This window comes from Megalobrama amblycephala, linkage group LG1 (assembly GCF_018812025.1).
Source record: "Megalobrama amblycephala isolate DHTTF-2021 linkage group LG1, ASM1881202v1, whole genome shotgun sequence".
NCBI classification, from domain to species: Eukaryota; Metazoa; Chordata; class Actinopteri; order Cypriniformes; family Xenocyprididae; genus Megalobrama; species Megalobrama amblycephala.
In genome coordinates, this window is record NC_063044.1 from 56381290 (window position 1) to 56396010 (window position 14721).

Below are 14721 nucleotides of genomic sequence, written 5' to 3' on the forward strand. Positions count from 1 at the left end.
GAAAATAGAGTACTTTAAGTACATTATAGAAGTGTACTTTTTTTAACCTGGGTTATTATCTAACATGTGCATATCTTGATTTCCCTTGAACAATTCTCTATTCATATTCAGAAATACTCTACAGAAATGATCAGATTTTACTGTTTCTACAGAATAAGATTTCTTGAAGAAAGGTAATAAATGCCACAGGAAATGTATAAGTTGCATGTGCATTATGATGCCTTTATGAGGGAGACAAATGCTAAATCTTCATTAACTGTGATCTTATAAGACAAATAAGAGAGCACACAAAAGATTAGCTAAGAGCTTGTGTGTGTGTGTGTGTGTGTGTGTGTGTGTGTGTGTGTGTGTGTGTGTGTGTGTGTGTGTGTGTGTGAATTGTCATTTTTGATAACTGTGTGACTCCATAATCAAAACATGATTAAGATGTATTTGATCAAATGAAATCCTCAACATTTTTCAAAATATCCGCACATTATGTATATTTTCTCAAATTCACATTGTGACTGATAATGCAATGTCCTCACAATTGGATGTTATCATTAGTCTACTTGTGGTCTGTATTGCATGATTATTAACAAACATGTTAATTAGGGGGTTCAATGTGATGTAATGGCGGCTGCAGCAAGCAGTAATGTAAGATTTAATCAGGGCAATTTTTTTCAGCTGACTGATTCATTTGCTAAAAATAGATTCTATCGCTTCTGAATTGTCATAACTTTTCATCTTGTATTTTTAATAAAGTTTGGCTTGTCCTTATTTGTATATCTTGTTTCAAATGTTGTAGTTTAGTTCATGCACTAGAGTTAAGTCAATATATCAAATGCACAACAACAGGTGCATGTAGCAGTAATGGCTGGCAATGAACAGTTGCTGCAAACAAAACAGAAATAGAAGTTTAAAAAAAAGTACAGGGAAAAGTTAATATTTGTCCAGTAACAAATGATAAGACAAACCACGCGTATCACTCATTTGAGTGAGTCTGACACAACATGTACCGCCTTCCAAAAGCGTTCAATCATTATAAACTGCATCAAGTACGTCTTTGCTGATTGGCCCTCTGCATGATCGACGTACTCACCAGCCACACATGCTGTCGACACGTCGCAGTGTTGCCATGTCCTCCTTTTAAAGCGTCTTTCAACTTGTGTTTTCATGAAGTCGCTAATAAATATGTTGTGCCAGTTGTTGTAATATACAGTACAGTCCAAAAGTTTGGAACCACTAAGATTTTTAATGTTTTTAAAAGAAGTTTCGTCTGCTCACCAAGGCTACATTTATTTAATTAAAAATACAGTAAAAAACAGTAATATTGTGAAATATTATTACAATTTAAAATAACTGTGTACTATTTAAATATATTTTGACAAAGTAATTTATTCCTGTGATGCAAAGCTGAATTTTCAGCATCGTTACTCCAGTCTTCAGTGTCACATGATCCTTCAGAAATCATTCTAATATGCTGATCTGCTGCTCAATAAACATTTATGATTATTTTCAATGTTGAAAACAGTTGTGTACTTTTTTTTTCAGGATTCCTTGATGAATAGAAAGTTCAAAAGAACAGCATTTATCTGAAATACAAAGCTTCTGTAGCATTATACACTACCGTTCAAAAGTTTGGGGTCAGTAAAAAATTTTATTTTAATTTTTTTGAAAAGAAATTAAAGAAATGAATACTTTTATTCAGCAAGGATGCATTAAATCAATCAAAAGTGGCAGTAAAGATATTTATAATGTTACAAAAGATTAGATTTCAGATAAACACTGTTCTTTTGAACTTTCTATTCATCAAATAATCCTGAAAAAAAATATTGTACACAAATATTTTTTACAATTGTATACATTAAATGTTTCTTGAGCAGCAGATCAGCATATTAGAATGATTTCTGAAGGATCATGTGACACTGAAGACTGGAGTAATGATGCTGAAAATTCAGCTTTGCATCACAGGAATAAATTACTTTGTGAAATATATTCAAATAGAAAAAAACAGTTATTTTAAATTGTAATAATATTTCACAATATTACTGTTTTTACTGTATTTTTAATTAAATAAATGTAGCCTTGGTGAGCAGAAGAGACTTCTTTTAAAAACATTAAACCTCTTAGTGGTTCCAAACTTTTGGACTGTACTGTATATATATATATATATATATATATATATATATATATATATATATATATTTTTTTTTTTTTTTTTTTTTTTTTTTAAATAAACATTAATAAAAAATGTATTTTCTTTGCAGAAAGATGCAAGATGTTATTTTAGGGAAAGCTACTTATTTTGAGAATGTTTTGTCAGTACAGCTTCCCTGTTTTTCTAGTGAGATCTGGCAACACATGTGCAGAAGCGGTGAAGTTTACATTTAGCAATTTAGCATTATCTCTTCAGCTGACAAGATGTCATCAGTATTAAGACACTGTACCAAATTCAGCCCCTCTGGTAGGTGTGTTTTGCCTTATCTGAAACTTTTGCTGTTTTCTGTAGTGCAGTGACCTTGTTTTATTTTGAATTACGTTAAATATGAAGTAGCAATGCAATCATTAATTAGGACAAAGGTCAGAGGACCACAAAAGAGTTGTCAACAACGCCTTCTTACAGTTTTCAGGAAATCATTAGTTATTGAATTAATCTGTATGTTGTAGAAAGCAGAAAATCAACATTTAATGACACGGATCAGGTGTTGTTTTGGTGCTAACTTTTTAACTTTTTACAACTCTAGTCCTTTAATAAGGGCACAGCTTATTCACACTGGGAAATGCAACACTCAATATGCTTACAGAGGTGTAACTAATAGTCAAATAAATGCACTGCGAAAATATCTTGGCTTTTAGTTTTACATATGTCAAATATTAGATCTTTCTCCTGCAGGATTTGTATCACTGCTGTCTGGAAACTGCAGTCATGGGAGAACCTGTGCTCTGCAATACTTTGTATCTTCAAACAGATATTCATCCTCAAAAATTAAAGTGGACCTGGATAGCAGTAATGGTGAGAATTTTAATGCATAATGTGCATTAATAATGGGTTTACTGCTTTGCAACTATACATTTATCAAAACGTGATTACCAGAAAATCTTTTTTCCCTGTTATAATGATTTAATATTCTCGCAGGTGTTGCTATAATGCAGTTTCAAAGTCCTCCGGTCAACAGCCTCAGTCTTGACTTTTTGACTGAATTTGCTATTAATTTAGAAAAACTTGAGCTGGACAGAGGCTGCAGAGGTGTGATCATAACATCTGTAAGTCAACAGAAACATCTGCTTTAGTGGAATCCAGTTTGTCTGTTCATTTCATCGACTGTGCGGTTTTTGTTGTAGGCCCAGCCGAAGGTGTTTTCTGCAGGCCTAGATATTTTGGAAATGTACCAGAAGAGCCCAGAGCACTACACAGAATTTTGGAAGGCTGTACAGGACGCATGGCTTAAGCTTTATGGGTCCACCAAGGTCACAATCGCTGCAATCAATGTGAGTGTCACTATACAGCCTTCTGTTTTCTAATACCTGACTGGTTTAGGTAAAGTATTCCTATTAGGTCAAATTTTTAGTTAACGAATGAATGAATTGTTCTGTTTTCAGGGCTCCAGTCCTGCAGGTGGCTGCTTGTTGGCTATGTGTTGTGACTACAGGATCATGGCCGATAACCCTCGCTATAGCATTGGTCTGAATGAAACTCAACTTGGTATCGTTGCACCTTTTTGGTAAGTGCTATTGCTGTGTTCTTGTTTTTTGCATCTCATTTTATTCTCACGGTAGCTCTGGTGACATTATCACGGTGGTTTTCTCTGGTTATAAACTCACTGACTGTATGCCCTGACGTTTTGTTTCAGAATACACGTAATGCCTGTGAATATGTAAATCTGATTGCAAAGTTTAGGTTTCATATAAAGGGAACTTTTTATAATCTGAAATCCGATTGGATTCATTCGAAGTGACAAAATGAGTGCATGTATACCTACTGTAAAACAGGATGGTAATAAATGAAGATTTTGTCAATCAGGTTTAAGGACACCATGTTAAACGTCGTGGGCCATAGAGAAACCGAGAAGGGTCTTCAGCTCGGTTTACTGTACAGTACTCCTGAAGCCCTGAAGGTCGGTCTGGTGGATGAGCTCGTTCCTGAGGATAAAGTTCTCAGCACAGCTACTGAGACCATGACTAAATGGTTGGCCATCCCAGGTAATGTATAGTAATAGCTTGCTCCAAAATACAATATTTCTGCCTGTTCTTGTTAGTACATTTTGTTCATGAACACTGTTTTTTGCACACAGATCATGCCCGTCAGATAAGTAAGTCCATGATGAGAAAACCCACCATAGACAAACTTCTTGCGAACAGAGAAGCCGACATCATAAACTTTGTCAATTTCACCAAAAAAGACTCCATCCAGAAGTCTCTTGGGGTGTACATGGAGATGCTGAAGAAGAGGAAGTCTTGAGGAGCAGAACACGTGCCTTTTGTTGACATTGCCTTTATGTAGCGCATCAGTGTCACTGTGTATTACTTTGTCCTCTCTTTTGTTACCAGAGGATAACTTTTGTTTGTAAATAAAATCTTTTCAAACCAAAATGGGATCTTATTAGCATGTGGGTAGATGACATATAATTTATCTATTTAACTTTTTTTTTTTTTTTAACATCAAGATTTTACATATGTGTATATGTTAGGTCAAGTAACTGGTTGCCATTTCTTTTAAAGGCTTAGTTCACCCAAAAATGAAATTTCTGTCATTAATTACTCACCCTCGTGTCATTCCAAACCCACCTTCGTTCATCTTCGGAACTAAAATTAAGGTATTTTTGATGAAATCCGAGGGTTTGTGAACCACACATAGGCAGCAACATCACTGCACCTTTTGAGGTCCAGAAAAGTACTAAAGACATTGTTAAAATTGTCCATGTGACTGCAGTGGTTCAACCTTAATGTTATGAAGCGACGAGAATACTTTTTGTGCGCAAAAACAAAACAAAAATAACTTTATTCAACTATTTTTTTCTCTTCCCTGTTATTCTCCTACACTGTTTATGCTGAAGACACATTGCAGCGTTTACGTCTGAACGCCGGCTCCTGCGTCAGCATCACACGCATGCATCATGCTGCTCACAGGTACAGCGTTGGCCAATACTGAGCTGGCTTTCAGACATAAACACGGAAGCTCTGCAATGTGTCTTCAGTGCAAATTGCGTAGGAGAATGACAGAGAAGAAATTGTTGAATGAAGTCGTTATTTTTGTTTTGTTCAAAACAAAAAAAAGTAGGACAGGACTTGATTTTGCCCATTGGTAATTGATTGGATGGTTGAGGTTTGCTATTTCTGTGATTTCATGTGAGTGACAGGTAACACCAGTAAACATGTCATCAAAGAAGAGATGTTGCTGCAAGTGGGAGAATTTTGTTTAAATATTACAAATGCTCCAGAATTTAAAAGAATAATGATGTGCACAAATAAAACATTAATAAACACTGCAGTATTCCATAAAAAAAGAAAAAGAACTTGAGTTGAATTTTTAATCAACTGTTGCCTTCACTAGCTCATTTTTAATAGTCTTGTGGACAAATTTGCTTTTTAAAAATGCAAATACAAATATAAAGCTGCAACTTCACATTCACTTATGCATTTGCTACAGCTATAGCATGATATTGTGCAATTATTCGTTAAAGCAAATGATTTCTTTTTATTCTCACCAAGTGTTACAAGCAGTGTATATCTGCTGTGAGGGAACAACCTTGATGTTTTTCACATGAGCTTGACCTCAACTGGAAAGTGATCGCTCACTGCCAGGCCCTGTGAGAGAGACAGGAACACCTCAGACAGATGAATACACTCGGCAATAACCCAGTCTCTAGAGAGATCCTTGGGTTTAATGTTATAATCCCAATGGGGAAAAACCTGTCCTCACCCAGCTCTGGCTCAATCCATGGGCTTCCACGAAGTCAAAGACCTGCGCTGATCCAGGGGACACTCCTTTCATCATGTCAGAGGTGGCCACAATCCTTTTATCAAGCATATCTTAAGTCATTACATAGCATAGGTTTATCTGATCCAGCTAAATAGCTAGTGATGTCTTCCTTACCTGTCATAAGGGCAGTTTGTGTGTGTGACGGTTGTATCCGCGCTGTCAGGGATGAGCCAGGTGTAACTTTGGTCAGTGCGGAGTCGTATTTTTGACCAATTCGAATTTGACACGTAGCTACAGCCAGCATTGAAGTCCCCCAAAAGAATGATGTTCTGAAATTAAATTTGAAATGTTACAAATCCCCTAAATCATATACTTTATATTAGCATTGTTATAAGTTATGTTCAAATATGTCAATTAAATAGAAGCATCTGTGTCTATGTAGCTCATATACAATCCATTATTCCTCAGTATAGTTACATTTGTGTTCAAACGTTGTCTAGTATCCAAGACGACATCATGCAGAGCATCAATTTCCTGCACAGCGACTTCAGGAGATGTATGCTGGGGAATAAGGGCAAAGTCCCGGATAGCTATGGAAAAGAAAGACTTGTTAGGACTCAGTATTCAAAAATGTTTCAGTTTTTATTGGAAATAATTCAAATAGTGATTTTTTTAGTACATCTCAGTCTCTGCTGAGGAAGAAAAGGCATTTCTTATTGATAAAAATGTGCAAGTGTGTTAGAAAGTTTAGTGTCACTGTGAGCTGTAAATTAATAATTGATATCCTTTCCCTTAACAACTGTCAATAAATAATATTTTCCAAATACAATCAAAATTTCATTATAAATACAATGTACACTACTATTCAAAGGTTTTGGTCACATGACCTGTCAGAAATCATTCTAATATGCTGATTTGCTGCTCAAGAAACAATTATCAATCAATTATTTATCAATTAATTATCAGTTGTGCTGCTTAATATTTTTGTGGAAACTGTGATACATTTTTTTCAAGGTTTCTTTGATGAAAAGAAACAGCAGCATTTATAGAAATACAAATCATTTGTAACAATAATGTAAAAGTTTTTTCAGCACTTTTGATCAATTTCATGCATCCATGCTGAAAAAAAAGTTTACATTTTTAAAATTTTTTTTTTTTTTTTAATCTTACTGACCCCAAACTTTTGAATGGTAGTGTGTATTCAGCCATAAATATGGAAAAATATGGAAATCACATTCCCTTCATTTTCACTGTGGATTTTAGAGTGGCTCTTAACCTCAGAGGAACTGTATTACTGATCACTTTTTTCACTATGAACTGGGACCTCCACCTGTATTAGCGGAGAACATCACAACAAAGGGTTCTCTGTTGAAAGTATCAGTTCCACAGGATTCACATCCATCGTCATACTGGAAGCTCTTTGAAACGGACACTGACTGACGCCTGATGAGAACAAAAGTTTAATTATTCATTTGATGTGAACCACAAGTACACATATTAGTACACATAAATACAAACTTATATGATAAGTGTTACCTGTAAATAAAGAGATATCTCTCTTTGTAGGTGCTCCTGCCCAGGGGCTCACTTACAATGTGCTGATACTCATAAGGAGAGGAACCTCTGATAATGAAAATAATATTTATTTATTTTTATTCAAATAAATACTGTAACTTATAGACATTAAGTAACACAACTTACCCATTTACACTTTCCATCAGTTTATTAGTTGCAGAGAGATCGGAGTCTCTCACCTCTTGGATGAGTACAATGTCATACCGGTGTACTATCTAACAAACACAATACAAAGGTTACCAAACGAGAGGGTGTAAGTATTATATGGGTATTCTGTGGGTGTCGCTCACTTTGGTAATGATGTTAAGCAGAGTGGCATTGGATGCTTTTGTGTCCCCGAAGGATTTGATGTTGAATGCTCCAATCAGAAAGGAGTTTCCAATGTGGACAGACACCAGGAGCACACTTAAAGTGGTAATAATCTTCATGCTGTATATCGAGATGAAGATGAAAACATTAGCACAGTCAATTTGATCTTTAAAAAACAATGTAACTAATGTGTAGTAAATAGTACTCTAATATAAATATGCATTCGTTTCGATTGTATTTTGAGACTTTGCAATAAAAATAGCTTTACCTGCTGCTGTTTTCTGCTTTCACGTGTGCCGTGAGAACGGGGAGAAAGCCTTTTTGCACCACTAAGGAGCCTTTGTGTACTCTACCTCAGCAAGTCCCTCTCTCAGGGAATAAAATTGGTATCACATATTCTAGAGAGTTTTTATTTACCACTACTGTGTAAAGACTCTCTCTCACTTTATCCTTGGGAAATAAACAGATGGGTGATAAGACAATGTAACTTTAAACAGGTGGCTTGACAGATGTATTTAGAAAATATTTAGTTTGTAGCTGGCTGCTGTACCTCAATATTCAAGGAGGACTTTTTTTTTTAAACAATGATCTCTTGTTATAGGGTCAGAATCTCTGCATTGTACTATGTAACTGTTCATATACATTTCCCAATATTCATTCGATTGTAAAGATTTGTTTGTCATCAACAAGAAACTATTATCTACTCTGACATTAAGAGGCTCAAATGATCCCTTGCTGTTGTGTTAACTGAGCCCAACTTAATACACTTAGCCTAAACACTTAATATCTATAAATAGATTGATTGAATATACTTTTGTTGTGTATATTGTGAATACTTTTGTAGGCTATTTCATGTTATGTGTACCATAGGCTACATTGTTAATTGGTCGGATGCTTGGAAATTGAAACCATATGGAAGTTGGTTTTATTTGGTAATAATATGTTGCATATATATATATATATATATATATATATATATATATATATATATATATATATATATATATATATATATATATATATATATATCCTATTTAAAAGTTCAACACCCCCCACCCCCCACCCCACCCCATACAAATAGAAACTTTAATATACAGGATGGCATTCTGAACGACAAAATAATTATAATAACAACAACAACAACTACTACTACTGACTATCTGGTAATCTATAACCGGGAAATTACAAAGAACTTCCATGAAGTTTAACAATGTGTCATTCTTAATGAAGTTCAAATTGTAAATCTTATCTCCCCTCGAAGGCACGTCAAGGGAACTTCGGCGGCTTTCGGCTGATTCCGGAACGGAACGGAAAGGACCGGAAGTGTCTTGCTGGAGTTTGTCGAAGTGCTAACGGCTACGCTAATGCATTACAGAGCGCAAATTGAGTCGTTGACTGAATGTGTCATCTCCATCCAGGACACAAATTTACACATTATCGCCATGTTACCGCAGCATTGAATCTTCTCCACGGCAATAAAAGAAAACGACTACATATCCGTCTGCTTATCCAAGCGGTGAATCTAGGCAGGTTAGGAATTATTTCGCATGCCAGCTAATGATTTCTGCATGTAGCGGTTAGCATGTAAACATATCAAGGAAACGCGACTGACAGTTTGATTATTTGAATGAACTGCGTTCCCACATCATGCTATTATACTTTTTAAAATCTTCTAATTATTATTTTTGTTGGTTCAAAAAAATAAATAAATAATATATACATATATATCCATGTTTGTATTTTGACAGGCAGAAGTACTAACTAGCTGCTAGCTTTTGAGATTATGAGGTTGTCTTTCTGTTTTACGGCTTTTTATGTGTGTATAAAATTACTCAACAGTGTTTTGAATGTTGTTTGCTGTTCCTCATGTTTTAATAGATTACATTGAGGTTACTGTAACTGATACCTCTTGGTGTGTCACTAATATAGTGTCAGTTGTGGTGGGTATGTATTCAACATAACATTTTCATTTGCTTATTTATTATGGTAAAAGTTTATATATTAACTCTTTAACATCTTTTTTTTCTCTTTTTCTTTACAAATGACAACATTTGAGTTGACAGTAAACAGAAAGTAGCATGTTTACTCTCATCACGTTTCTCCTGAGTAGTGAGATCATATTAAACAAGTGGCTAAAAGCTTTTGAAACCAAATTATTGGCCACAATTTTTACACATACGCCATGTTCCATGAATCTTTGAACACATAATGGTCTGATCAATAAACGTAATGGTTTTCAAATGGAGATATATGTTAAGCACTGCTGAATTGTTCATCTTAATTTGTTCTTTCAGGTGTGAATGACCGACGTGGTGCCTACCACCGCCCTCAGTGAAATAAAGCTCCGCCTGCTCTGCCACGATGACATAGAGAGAATAAAAGTGCTCTGTGGAGAGTGGTTTCCCATTGAGTGAGTGCTTGAACCAAATGATCATTTATACCTGTCAAGTATAACACTAACACACTCTGTTATTTGTGTTTTAGGTATCCAGACTCATGGTACCATGACATCACATCAAATAAGAAGTTCTTCTCTCTGGCTGCCACCTACAGAGGTGGAATTGTGGGGATGATTGTGGCAGAAATAAAAAGCAGAACGAAAGTGCACAAAGAGGTATGACTTGCATATGCATTTTGAGAAAATTATATAATGAGGAAAAACTCAAGTATCAGAAAAAAATAACACTTTTTATTATATAATAGTATTGTGGTGAAATACATTCTATGCTTTACTTGGCCAAAGTTTGTTTACAGTGTTTTATAATATGAATAATAAAAGTTTAGATGAGAAAAATATTACTTTGGCCATAAAGAATAGTTCCTCTGGAGCTTTGATGTAAAGGATTGTAATTAAAATCTCACATACCCAAAGCCTTTTTATAGCAGGTGATTAATTAGGTTACAGACTAAATTTCTGCATGAAGCAAAGGATTTGACCTTCATTAGAAAGGATTTTACCTCTTCATAGTACAGTTATACTAAAACTTGCAGTCACTGGCTTTTTTATTACTGTTTACTTTAAAAAGCACTATTTAGGCCCATGTGTAGTTAGTTAGCATATCAAAGTTGTTTATTGTCATATATACGTGTTTCACATATGAAGTACAGTAGAAATTTTATTTGAATGTTTCTCCACAGACTATAGACAACATAGAATAAAGTAGACAGTGTTGCTATGTGCAAAAATAGAATAAAAATGTGCATAAAGAAATTGGTAAAAGATCAGGTTGTATCAGTGTATGGTCCAGTGCTGTTATTGATATTATTACACATTAATGTTGTTGTGTGTTGAACATGTTTACAGCACTGGGGTAGAAATTTCTGAATCTAGTAGCACGGGTTCAAATGGTTCTGAATTTACGGATACAAAGGGGCAGAACATTTCCAGAATTTCTGGAAACTTTTGAGAAATTTTGGAAAGTTTCTGGAAAGTTTCCGCCTCTTTGCATCCCTCCCTGAATGGTCCTAAATTATTTTATTAAACAAGGATTAATTAAATGGATCAAAAGTTACATTTATAATGTTAAAAATTATTTTCTTGAACTTTTTTTTCTTTTTTAAACTTCATTTAGCAGCATAATTTCCAACAAATAATAAGATAGAAATGAATTACAGAAATAAAATACATTTTGAGATATATTAAAATAGAAAAGTTATTTTAAATTGTCATACTGTTTTTACTATATTTTTGGTGAGCATAAGAAAGTTCTTTCAAAAACTTTACCAACCCTTTAAAATATCTCTTAACACTCTCAAGATGTTTCAGTAACAACAAAATTGACATAATTTTTTGTCATTCCAGTATATTATCCCAGCTGATCGTCTGTGTTGCTAACTCAACATATATTTCTCTCCATCAGGATGGAGACATCTTGGCCTCCAGCTTTCCTGTTGACACTCAAGTTGCGTACATCCTGAGTTTAGGAGTCGTGAAAGAGTTTCGAAAACATGGAGTAGGTGAGAGGTGACGTTTGTGTGCTGTTGTGTAACGTCTGCCATGACATATGCTTCCCCTCATAAAACTTGAACTGTATTCAAACAGTTTGTAAAGTCACTCATATCTCTTTCTCTCTCTCTGCAGGCTCTTTGTTGCTGGACAGTTTAAAGGAGCACATCTCCACCATGGCACAGGACCATTGTAAAGCCATCTACCTGCATGTGCTCACCACCAATAACACTGCCATTCACTTTTATGAGAACAGAGACTTTAAACAGCACCACTATTTACCGTATTATTACTCTATACGAGGAGTGCTGAAGGATGGCTTCACCTATGTCCTTTACATCAATGGTGGACATCCTCCATGGACTATCTTATATCCTTTTCTTTATCTCACGAATTTGTGTTCTTGTGTTGCATTTGTCTATGAGTGGGAATATTTAAGGCATTTGGTAATTAGAGCTGCATGTATGTTAATGGGTGATAAAATTTATTAATGATACCAAATCATTTTACCCAATTTGTATTAATGGTATTTTTACATGCACCTTTACAAGTGTTTGTTCCCAATATTGTTTGCCCATACACAGCTTTTCTTAGCAAAATTGTAAAAAGTTAGCATGTTTCAATAGTGCATATGTACTGACAGTGTAGTAAATTCTTCTATTATTTACTGGACTACTGTTCAAAAGTTTGGGGTCAGAATTTCTTTTTTTTTAAGGAATTTAACACTTTTATTCAACAAGGATACATTACATTGACAGTGCAGAAGTGTTCCAAAATTTTTTTGAAAATAAATGCTGTCCTTTTGACAAATATATTGCAGTTTCCACAAAAATATTAAGCAGCACAACTGTTTTCAACATTGATAATAATAACAAATGTTTCTTGAGCAGCAAATCATTGTATCAGAGTGATTTACGAAGGATCATGTGACACTGAAGACTGGGGTAATGATGCTGAAAATTCAGCGTTGACGTCACAGGAATAAATTACATTTTAAAATGTATTAAAATAGAAAATGGTTATTTTAAATTGTAATAACATTTCACAATATTACTGTTCTTACTGTATTTTTGATCAAATAAATGCAGCCTTGGTGAGCATAAGAGACTTCTTTCAAAAACATTGAAATCTTACCAATGCCAAACTTTTGAACAGTATTGTATATTCTCAATTGTCTAACAGTTGGGTAATAATGTAACCTCCAAAAAACACAACATAGTTAACTTGATATACTAGTTTAATGAATTTTAACTGTAAATGACTGGTGGAAAAAGTGTTCCTTGACTCGCGCAGCACTGATTATATTCATCATATAGGTTCGGCACTGGCCAGTCTGAGCCCCTGCTCTATTCCCCAGAGAATTTACCGGCAAGCACAGAATCTCCTGCGCAGCTTTCTGCCGTGGTCGGGCATCTCTTCCAAGAGCGGCATTGAGTACAGCAGAACCATGTGAGGATTGTGAGGTCAGAACAGTGCAGGGTAAGCCTGACTCATCCACCTCTCATGAGATCACCTCTTTCCACTCGTAAATGTATCATTCATTTTCTTCTAAGCAATAATTATGTCTTGTTTATCAGGTGGAAGAGATTGATTTGTTTGGGTCACATCAGATGCCGGGGTTGCTGAAGACCGATATCTGCTCTCTCTGGTCTGGAGCGGTGTATTATACTTGTACATTTTATATACATACTTTAATATATGCATTGTCATTAGTAGATTGCCCTTTTAATATAAACTCTCCTCTTCATGCCTGTAATTCTGCTGCTGTGTAGAAATATTCTATTGTTTCTCCAGATTTTTAATATAAATAGATTTTTTTATTTGTGCCTGTTCTATATAGATGATTTTAGGATTTGATGGTAGAGGAATGCATAATTTTTCATTTAGTCATTTTCATCCATGTCAAGCTCTTGTGTTTTGTTTGTGCAGGAAACACTAAGCATGTATTTCAGCCCCCAGTTTTAAGTTTAATTTTTTTTTTTTTAAATAACATTTGCACAGAGGCAATGAATGTAGTGTTGCTGTGAAGGGAAAATAGGCCACAGTTAAAGAAAACCCTCCATCTCACCAAATGTGTATTGTTAATGTCAAATGCAAATGTGAAAACCTATTTTAAATTAAGATCTTCTTAATTTAGCTAGAGTATTACATCCTGCCATTCCTTGCAATGTACTTTGTTCTTTTAAAGGGGGAAATGAATGTAGTGGGGGAGACATGTTTGAATTTGGGTATATTGCTGTGAATCAGGGATTTACACACAAAATAAACATATTTGAGAAAAATGATGCTGTGTTACACAAATTACAATATCAAAGATGGTATTTTTGTGTTTGACCATCCATTCATGATGTCTTTGTTGAAACACACCAATGTATCTGTGAAGGACGTTCACAGAGAAGCATTTCAAAGTGTACTATCATATGTTATTGGCCTTTTGCATTTTTCCATGTCCTGATCTGTATAAACACTTTTGTTTGAAGACAAAATAGTATGTACGGATAGCTGTTTTTAACAAGTTATCAATATAGGTAATGGAACCACTATCACCTTGTGCTTTTGAGTGTGAAATTGTGTGTAAATCTACAATTCTTCTCTAGTCTGTTTTTAACAGGTTGCATTCTTGTGAATTGGTACATTGTTTTACATTTCATTGTATGACATTTTCATTTTGTGGATAGTAAGAATTAAAATAGGGGAAATGTCTTATACTCTTACAGTTAAAATACATTCTAACCCTAAGATGGTAAATGTGTAGGTGAAATGAAATTTTACCAATTATCAGTCAACATTTGACTAATATTTAGTCAAAAAAGTTAATCAAAGTTGTCCTAAGAAGAAGGTTTTAGGACAACTTTGATTAAAGGTTTTGAGCCACTTCAAATGTTGACTACTATTGTCAAGCACCCTCTAGTGTTCACTGAGAGGATTGTAGACCAGAGGAGATTTTTTTAATTCGTACACAACTTAAATTAAGTTTATTTGTTGTATT

The 14721-nt window shown here is 34.6% G+C and overlaps 3 protein-coding genes across 5 annotated transcripts; 2 read left to right on the forward strand and 1 right to left on the reverse strand.

The window, feature by feature from the left end:
- The first annotated feature begins 2292 nt into the window (after nt 1-2292).
- eci1 (enoyl-CoA delta isomerase 1) lies at nt 2293-4572 on the forward strand. Its single transcript, XM_048203069.1, has 7 exons — nt 2293-2446; nt 2876-2995; nt 3119-3246; nt 3325-3471; nt 3583-3704; nt 4004-4182; nt 4275-4572. The coding sequence occupies exons 1-7, from the start codon at nt 2404-2406 to the stop codon at nt 4439-4441; spliced, it is 906 nt and encodes a 301-aa protein (XP_048059026.1). The 5' UTR covers nt 2293-2403; the 3' UTR covers nt 4442-4572.
- Nucleotides 4573-5497: 925 nt separating this feature from the next.
- On the reverse strand, nt 5498-8210 carry dnase1 (deoxyribonuclease I). The gene is made up of 9 exons (XM_048162674.1): nt 8055-8210; nt 7768-7906; nt 7604-7692; nt 7439-7525; nt 7233-7345; nt 6380-6492; nt 6077-6231; nt 5903-5996; nt 5498-5787 (listed from the first exon to the last, which is right to left on the reverse strand). Exons 2-9 carry the CDS (start codon nt 7903-7905, stop codon nt 5740-5742), a joined length of 837 nt encoding a protein of 278 aa, XP_048018631.1. The 5' UTR covers nt 7906; nt 8055-8210; the 3' UTR covers nt 5498-5739.
- An 866-nt stretch (nt 8211-9076) lies between these two features.
- On the forward strand, nt 9077-14017 carry nat15 (N-acetyltransferase 15 (GCN5-related, putative)). Of its 3 annotated transcripts, XM_048203127.1 has the most exons (8): nt 9077-9316; nt 9665-9730; nt 10081-10196; nt 10271-10400; nt 11647-11743; nt 11868-12102; nt 13029-13211; nt 13310-14017. In XM_048203127.1, the coding sequence occupies exons 3-7, from the start codon at nt 10087-10089 to the stop codon at nt 13183-13185; spliced, it is 729 nt and encodes a 242-aa protein (XP_048059084.1). In that variant the 5' UTR covers nt 9077-9316; nt 9665-9730; nt 10081-10086; the 3' UTR covers nt 13186-13211; nt 13310-14017. The 3 variants fall into 3 exon arrangements, with proteins under 3 accessions (XP_048059084.1, XP_048059078.1, XP_048059069.1); XM_048203121.1 differs by lacking the exon at nt 9665-9730 and having other exon boundaries at nt 9077-9312; XM_048203112.1 differs by lacking the exon at nt 9665-9730 and having other exon boundaries at nt 9079-9316.
- Nucleotides 14018-14721: the final 704 nt, after the last annotated feature.